Raw genomic sequence first — 9,537 nt, forward strand, 5'->3', positions numbered from 1 at the left:
TTCCCTTGAGTTTGTCTTTAACAAAAGGGCGGAGAAAAATATACAGACTTGAAGAACTTAGTAACGGAACTCAAGTTGTGAAAAGGGGACGTGGGTGTGGGGGTGAAAGAGAGCAGAGAGGAATATTGGGTTGGGTGATGAACACTACTGGGGTCGGCTTCAATCCCCTCCTACAACCACCAAACACCCACCAACCAGTAAATGCAGTTCAGTTTTGGAAATGTGAAATCCTTGTGCGGTAACGTCACTTTTATTGCGGCCTCTAAAATGTTTCACGAGTCATCGAGTTCTGATGATGATCATGAAGTGAAAGCGTGATCGGAAATGTGACTTGGAACACACACACACCTATACGTATATGGCGTCATAATAAATGGATCTTCGCGTGGAGAAATACAGTTTTTGCCACTTATTCCTCCAACGCTAAGAATTTCATTTCATCATCTGTCAACATTCGGTAGACCATGAATACTGACGATTTAGAAATATTATTTGCTTCTAATATGACGTTCTTTTTTGCAATTCGAATAGTATTTTAAATATGTCTATAGCAGTTAGCAGAGTTACAAGGTGTTTACGTTTTAAGGTGGATACACGCTGTATCAATAAATAATCCTCAATATGTTCTTTTGCATCGAATCAAACTTTCTTAATTTGCGTTTACCAAATGATTTTCAGAAACTCTTTTGATAAATATAAATTCGTATTCTAATATTTTAAAATAACATCTTAAGTAGGCCTAAATCTTCCTGATGAGTACAAGCAATGAAGTAGACACGGAACGAAACACACGACATTTTGTGAAGTCCCTGGCGGTGGAAATGAAAACAGTGTCGGAAACTTGAATTTTTTATAAACCGACGGGACTTATCTCCGGAGAAAATGTCGGTGCAGATGGAGGCAACATTTTCCTCCGAAACTCTGATTGTTTACGACATCACACAACGTTAGATCTACTACGCGGAAGACCTATATTTATTTTGTTGCATTACTTTTTAATGAAGTGCTTTCATGTTAAATGATTTTCCTGTGGGTTTTTTTTTCGTGAAACATTTATCACAGTGGCAATGTTTACATTGAAGAATATATGGTTAGGAACGCAATTATTAGGTTTAACATAAAGTATGTTGAGGAAACATCTTCGATTTATGTTTTACTTTAAATTTGTCCTTTTCTGAAGAACGAAACTACAGCCTAAACCTGTTTTCGGTAAAAATGATAATTAAAATTCTAAGAAGTTCATCGCGTTACTAGTACAGTGATCGTAACGAATCTGTTCGTTCTAGCTTCATTAAAATTAAAAGGCAAGGTAATCAGAAGGATGGGAGTGGTAGCAGATAATAAAGTGTGTACCGTCTACACAAAAACATAATATCCCAGCGGCGGTACTTTGTATCTCGCTGTCTCATTTCTTACGTCGGTAATGTCTTTGGTTTACATAATACATGCGTTTGTTTCTTATACCCGTAAGCTAGTGACGTAGGCGAAAAACACAGTTTGGCCCCGACACCTGTATATGTTTATGTGTTTCTCTATAACCCATGTCCTCTGAAGAGAAATTCAGACTTTGTTCTTGTGGTGCCATTAACTCCACTGTTACGCTGAAGAAATGGTGGTTTAACCAATAACTATTATTTCTTTCTGAACCCCGTTCAGTTTATTAAAAACTACTTCTCCACGTCTTTTCTATTAAATTAGGTATGGAAATCAAACACAATATGAGACATTGCAATACTTACAAACAGCCTCACGCCACGGTGTTTTAATTACAACCGGAATCAGAAACAAACAAGGGAACAGCTAGTGAAAATTGTCATAACTACAATCTGCCTTGTAACTACCTGTCTCATTACTCAATGTCATGTCTAATGCATGTTTAATTTCATGGTCACTGGTGGAAGGACGTGCCGCACTGTTATTTTTACCAGAGGGTATAATGTATCAATCACTCTGGCCTCTGCGTTGTCAACAGGAAAGTGCAGACCTACTGTCAGCGTCACTTGCTGCTTTGCGATCGGAAATTCCTGTGTTAGTTCAGTTGTTGCTGATGTTAAATGCGCTATGTAATTAGCCTACAGCTTGATAATTAGTTCACGGTCTAAATTAATTAACGGGACCTTTCGCCGGTCGAAAGTCAAGAGCTGATACCGTGTATTTTAATCATAATAATTTTGTTCTCAAAATAGAAACTGCTTCAGATTTATTGAAAACATATTTTTAATGACGCTTTAAAAGGTTTGGACAGTGAGTGATTCATTATACTGTGTTTGAAATTGTGTAAAGTGTTTGGAATTTGTTACATATAAGTTTGCAGGAGTTTGCTTATTATCATTATACTGACAGATTTGTCCTTATGTGGCACATTTTACGAATTAGAACTAAAAGCCTTTCCCAGTTCGTAATTATTTTTGACGTTATGAATCCTGTTGGAATAATCAGACGAGTATGCAGGTATACTACTACTTCTTATTTTAAGAATAATGGCGTATCTTTCGAAGTCAGATGTAATTTATAGAATAGGAATGTTTATTTTTTTAAATGGGGAGTTTGAAATTCGCATATTGTTATTTAAAATTGTCATTCCTGCTGATTATGCGAACATATTTTCGCCGATTTATTCAGTCTTTCCAAGTGTTATAATAAATAAATAATAAATTTGAAGGTATTTTTCATCTTCATAACTCACATTCATGAAGAGCCACTGTTTAAGAATTGTGGAATTTAGTTACACGCTCCACCACGCAGATTGAAGAATTGAAGTGAGACGGGACTGAAGGATGTATATCTCAGGCGGCTAGTCGCCCACGGAGCACTGGGTTAGCAGTCATAGCAGTAAATGTGCGATTCACGGTGGTGAATAAAGTGGTACTGGGATGGTAATGCTACTGGATTTTTTCTACGAGTTATTTGGATTTTCTTTGCCAATATTATTCCACTGCTGCACTGGGCAGTGAGCCCTTTAAGGCCCATCTCCACAGGGACATATTTGTACCTCATCGTAACAATAAATAATACTGGAGGGACCTTACCTTTGTTTTGTGTATGATTAGGATGAAAGGGAGTCAGTAAGAATGTCACACAGAAATATGCGGTTATAGAGAATTTATTTCAATCTGTTTATTTAATTCTAAAGAAACAAGGGTCAACAGTAACGCAACGAGGATAAGAAATAACTGTCATGTGATTTGTTGGAATTAGCCGAAGTAAGCAGCATTGACGAGAGGTGCGCTGTAAGCAGCAGGGTAGCCTATTCCTGCGGTGTATGCAGCCAGTGGTGCAGAATATGCAGGATGGGCTGCATAAGCGTAAGGGGCGGCAAATGGAGCAGTAAATGGAGCGGCCAAAGGAGCTCCCACAAGTCCAGGGGCAGCCAGGGCTACAGCCAAGATGGCGAGAAAGACAACCTGAAGGAAAATAAAATAAATAATTTGAAGCATAAACACAGTGTCAACAACCATAGGAAAAGTTACATAGCTCATAGGGTTATGAAGTAGTGCGCTTTGTCAATATGGCGTCGCTCCGTATTCGGGTTGTGGGTGGAGGACATGGCCTTCACGTATGGAGAATAGCTGAATATTTGTTAAATTAGTAATAGCGGACAGATGACAAGGGGTATTGGCGGACAACTAACAAACACTGGGTCTGAGGAAGGACTCGCACTGGAACCGATCGATTCGAAAGTAAAGATTGTCTGAGCGGAATACAGCGCATTGCCCGCTTAAGCCACTTGGCAGAGACGAGCCTAGAATTTTTTCGTATGATGATATTCGCATTTACTACTGGTAAACATCAAATTAAGTATATGAATATGACATACTTAAGGTAGGACCAAAGAATACGCAGAAACGTGTACATGGGCCTTGAGCCGGACTGTCTCGACCTGAGACCTTCAATATAAAGTACGCCTTGCCCCGTATAATAAGAATATTCGAAGTAGATTCTCCGGAATTGAAAATGTTGGTTGTGTATCTACGAGTTTAATAATGTCTTTATTTCAATCCAGCTTAAGAAGTTCGACACTGAATTTTTTAGCTATGTGTTACACCATTTTTAATATTAATTAAATATATATATTGCCCGCGGAGGATATTTATGGGTTTCGTATTATTCTCAGAATAAATGAAATTATTTCCTTCAACAACATTAAGTAACTGATCATCTTAACAGAAGCACATTTTATTTGCTCTGATGTACGAACATAATTTGATATAGTTTACATGGAATTTGCTCCTGCATACTTCCCATATAACGGTTTTTATTAAAATTCATAAAATTTACCACGTTGCTAAAGGGATCAACAAATAACTCGTCTTTCCAAATTATCAGTATTACCATAAACTGATTACGGAACAAAAATCTCACTTTCTTTGCCATGCTAATATCCCTTACCAGCCTAATATCTTTACTTGTTTTCTACCCTTGTCAAAATTGTGAGTGACTGAGGTCTCGTAATCATTTTCAGTACAAATTTCACGATATGTGAGTGTGTGTCTCTTTTTCTCATAATTTTAAAATTAGTAATATATTAGCAGTACACTTTCTACTCCTTTGTCTTTTTCATAGAATGATCAATTAAAGTCGAATAAATATGTTCAATATTTATAGTATAATTTTTTCATGTTTATGTGTATTCGTGTTTCGATTTAGAGGACGCATTTATTTGGTTTCAAAGACGTATATTACTTTCTTGCACACTTTATGAATGATTAACAATTTTATAACGTTATACTAACTGTTAATACTGTGTTTGAGCTTGACTGAAATTGAAAAAAAAAAAATTATTTTCTTCTCTCTTGCTTCTACGAACTGATACCTGTAGTTTTTAACAGTTTACAAAGCATTGTCTCACTTACCAGCTTGAACATGATGATATCTTATGTTTCCTGATGGATGCACAATGTTTTCTAGTCAATCGACAGGCGCTTATATACCCAGTGAATGTGGGGGCCGGCCCCTGTTTCTGGTGGCTACACTGTGGTGTCCAAATCATATCCACACAGCAGCCAACCGGTAGCTTATTCCTACACTCTCTCCTTCACTCACAGTGATGGTGTCATCACATTCTCTACACCCGTGCCAAAATTCCGTCTTCTGACACGGATTAGTGGAGGAGGAACATATTGCATTATTTATGAATGCAATACGCATAATAAATTGTACACCTGCCAAAGTTCGTGGTCTGGATACGCAAGTTTGTTGCCATTTGATATGAGCGTGGAGAAAGTTTGTTAATTCCATTAAAACAATGATTCAAACAAACTTACAAATTTAATAATAATATTAATACTAATAATAATACTTGTACTAAAAGTAATACACATGTATACTGGCTGTGAAACCATCTTTTGTACATCTCTTTCAGATGCGTAATATTTGCTTTTGGGGATCAACCACGTAGAATTCTGAATGTTCTCCGTTTCAGCAAATGTTGGAGTTGCCATCATCAGTGTAAATGTATATTTGGGGGATAGGAGGCCTTATATATACCAGGATACAGGTCGCTAGTGAGTTTTGAGTGATGTGTTTTGGATAGGCTACTTTGAAGATGGAAGCAGTATATTCTTCTGAATCGTTATATAGCCAGAACAATGCGCGGTAAAACAACTGAAGACCTCATAATAGATACTGCAATATATACTTCTGTAACAAACACCGATGGATGTTTCATATTGAACTCCCACGTACCTCGGTTATAGAGCGTTGAATAAGACGGAGACGTGGTCATAGATGGTGAGTAGTTAATGATTTGGAAGAAAACTGTCGCTTAAACTATAGAATGTAGTCCAACGTAATCGTCCGGAGAATGATAAGAAAATTACTAAAATTAACAGAATAAAAGTACACGGAAACGAACTAAGATGTAATAATAAACTTTATGTTTTATGTGACGATTTATGTACAATTCATACACCGACAACAACTAATATAATTTTACAGCGGCTTCCTTTCGTGTCGTTTAAAATTCGTTACACACAATCATTGTTTCTTCATTTCGCGTTGCATAATCTCGGAGTTCGAATCATTGGCTATAAAAGCACATCTAAAAATGTTCGGCTTTTAGTCTATTTAAAACCAGCGAGATGCGTGGTGGACAAAGTAATACTGAATCAGGCTTCTCTCTGAGTTCCAAGGTTTCCCCGTGTTAATGACCATTTCCTCTTACTCATATATCACGGCCCCAGGAGGTGCGCGATAGCTCTGTCCAAGCAGCACATTATCACACCCACCTCGGTTCACAGTTAGAGGCTTTACATGGCTGGTCTTATAGAAAATATAATTTAGTATTTTAGTCTGCATGTACTCGTAGTTTTGTATATGTTTTAGGATGAATGTCTTAACCTTACTAGGATAAGTACATATATTTTGGCTGAGTTCTACATCAGATTTATTCATCGCCTTAAATTAACGCTCGTATTTGCTGACTGGCACAGAACACAATTATTCACTTTCCTTTCACACACACACACTGCCTTATTTGTGCAGGAAACAAAGGCCATCTTGCGTAATGAACAGAACATTATTCTATTCGCTTTCATCGTGTGTCTTCTGCTCCAGCCTTCTTGGCTCATTATTCTTATGCATGAATGCAGGCCCGCTCCATAGTGCTTCTCTGATAGCCGTGACCAGTATTTAAGCAATAAAAATTACAAAACTGAATTAAATTTGGCTATACACGAATTTTTAAGTGTTTAGTCGCATACAGGCAACACTCAAGCCTACATTTTTTGTCTGCGTGTAGCATTAGGGATGCAAATTTCTTTGAATTGCAGACAGAGATTACGTAAAAATTTAATCACAGCTGTTCTAATTGCGACACCCATTACAGTTGCAGAATTTTCTTCTCATATTTGCTAATTTAGTAACATAAATAATTGAGCACTGTATACAAGCTATTGTGCAACTTTAATCTGACAGCGAAAGTGAACAAAAGCACCGTCTGTTGATAATGTATTCCTGTCACGTAACTATAATGTTGTTACATTTATATTAAAATAATATCATTCGGTTTCAGCATTTTTGTAACGATATTTATTAATCAGACTGTTGTACAAAGAACATTAAAGTAGGTACACAGTGTCAGAACACCTATTTAGTTTACACAAGCCCTTTGTAAAAGCGAAATACGTCGTAAATTAGTTTTATTTTGTTGTTTCTAGGAGCACGGTTTGCCTACGTACTCTGGTTCACAAAGAGCTGGTGTGAAGCAACATTGTACTTGCTTCTGTCCAGTGTAAAGTGGAAACACGTGAATTTATATAAAACGAGTAAATTTTTAGATTGAATTGAAATCATTCCAGGCATCTATAGTTTATTTCTACACAGTAAGTTCCAATTGCTAGTATTTTATCGCGTACATTAATACTGAATAAAGAGTCGCGGACAGCCGATAAGGGATCGTTCTACATCTTGGACTTTGGGTGGGGGGGGAATAAGAACACTGCCCCATAAAATTCAGCATGCTGTGTTACATGGGACCTCGGAATTTGACGGTCTTTTTTTTTTGGAAAGATCTAAAACGGAACGTGAACATTACATTTTAAATTTTTAAAAATCTCACTTTAGCAATGCGACTGCATTATAATATATTATTCTTATACGCTTATTTAATAAACTTCATATAAGTATAAAGTCTTATTGCCTTTAGCAACTACTTTTTAGACAACCTCAGTGAAAGATTAAACATTTTGTGACTTCCTTTCTGTCAAATAAAGTAAGTTTGTGGATTTCGGTGACTAATCGTAGGCTTTCGAGTATGCCGCCATATTTAATAGAAGCTACGTTATACAATGTGGACTTATCGTCTACCTACGAGACATATATTTGTTCTTAATTCACACACTTGTCCCAATGTACTATAATTAATAAATAAAATATGTGCTACTTGTGTTCTACTACCAATAAGTTATTAATGACAGAAACTCAAATAAGACACTGTTACTGCGTGTTTCTCAGAACGGCTAACGTTTCGTCGGCACAGAGCCATTTACTAGCTAGTCTTTGTTCACATTCGCTGAAGTTTCTGACAGCTTTATCGTCGTGATGGAGTCCTGTAATATCCCTGTAGTCTCCATCACGTGTTATGTCAATAAATAAAAGGCGTGAATGTGAATAGCTTCTGGAAAATACAGCCGGCATGTACCTATGTCAGTAATCACGAATTAGTTTAGAACTTTCGTAGATGTTATTTATCATTATTATTGACACTGTCACTGTGGTTTCACGGTATTTTATTGTTATGATTGGGCTTTGTATAAGTATGTCGATGAATGTCTTTAAGCGTGTTGCATCGAGTAGTCTAGCAGATCTTACTATTGTCGTCATAAGGGTGATGATCATTCTGTGCGTGCAAAATACCACACGACAGCCAGTTTCACACTCGTCGAATAGAGAAGCTGAAATCTCATTTTATATAAGTAATTATATATACACTGACATAATTATTAATCTCAAGATTACGGTAGGTCTATTTATATGTTTTCAATATATTTGAAAGTTTAAGAATATGCTATGTTATTTTAACCACGGAAATAACATGGGTTGCTCTATTTGACCTAAGGTCGACGAAGTGAACAGTGGAGGACATTAGTCTACATAAGGCACACAGGCAGGACACCCAGGATGCTAGGATGAAGGCGGCATGCGATGCATATAGAATTACTTGGAAAATAGCCAGTTGCAAAACCCCGAAAGGGATTCGAGGATAACTAGCATAAAGAGGATTTCAAATTTAAGTCTTCTAATTATTAAGATTGTGTGGATGAAAGTGGCTAAAAATTGTGTCCATCGACGAGATGTAATATTAGCGGCGTCGAACCTTCAAATCCTCATGCAACAACGCAGAACTACTCGTAGGTACTAAGTTGGTTAGTTACTGTCATTAGAAAACCTGTTTAGTCGTTTTAAGACAATTATTCAGACTAACGAAACTTGACACGAATCTTTCCCAAACGTCTTGAAGTTCTACTTTAATTATACCAGATGAAGATCCTCTTTCGCTGGTGGAGAGCGACCAGATAGATGTCAGTGTCCCACTCCTCCTTTCTTAAGTCAGCTCGCTCTAAACCAGCCGATGGCACAAATTCTCTCCCAGTTTTAAACTTGTGCATCCCCGTTTAACAGAGGGACTGCGTGATGGAGAAATTACCATCCGAGCCGTTATTATCCTCATTCTGTGACTCTGACCTAGTCCTCCAATCAACGTGCTATTTGTCATTTCTTTTCCTTCTTTCTTTCTCTCTCTCTCTTTTTTTTCCCAGCCTCCTGCTTCCAAAAATGCTTCCCTAGCGATGAATCAGCCTAAACAGATGCCATTCTTTCAACCGTATTAGCTTTTCTTTTCCTTTCTGTCCCTAAAGGATCGATTGGCCTCCCTTTAGGCTCTGGCGGAAGCTGAATGTACTCGGTGGAACACTTCACGAAGCGTTCATTTTTCCGTTCATCCTTCAAGAAACTGTTGCAATTTTCCAAAGGTGTAGGAAAGGGAAGTCGGTGTAGGATGCGAGCTCTGATTCTTGAAGACCCACTACTCTGTATTCT

The 9,537-nt window shown here is 37.3% G+C and overlaps 1 protein-coding gene across 1 annotated transcript; it reads right to left on the reverse strand.

Annotated features, from left to right (window-relative positions):
* Positions 1–3,085: 3,085 nt before the first annotated feature.
* Positions 3,086–5,006, reverse strand: LOC147873043 (uncharacterized). The gene is made up of 2 exons (XM_087353489.1): positions 4,854–5,006; positions 3,086–3,404 (listed from the first exon to the last, which is right to left on the reverse strand). The coding sequence occupies exons 1-2, from the start codon at positions 4,863–4,865 to the stop codon at positions 3,195–3,197; spliced, it is 222 nt and encodes a 73-aa protein (XP_087209615.1). The 5' UTR covers positions 4,866–5,006; the 3' UTR covers positions 3,086–3,194.
* Positions 5,007–9,537: the final 4,531 nt, after the last annotated feature.

Source organism: Zootermopsis nevadensis, unplaced genomic scaffold (assembly GCF_977971745.1).
Source record: "Zootermopsis nevadensis isolate Lab colony 2312 unplaced genomic scaffold, Znev_1.0 Znev_ptg000022l, whole genome shotgun sequence".
In the NCBI taxonomy this organism is placed as follows: Eukaryota; Metazoa; Arthropoda; class Insecta; order Blattodea; family Termopsidae; genus Zootermopsis; species Zootermopsis nevadensis.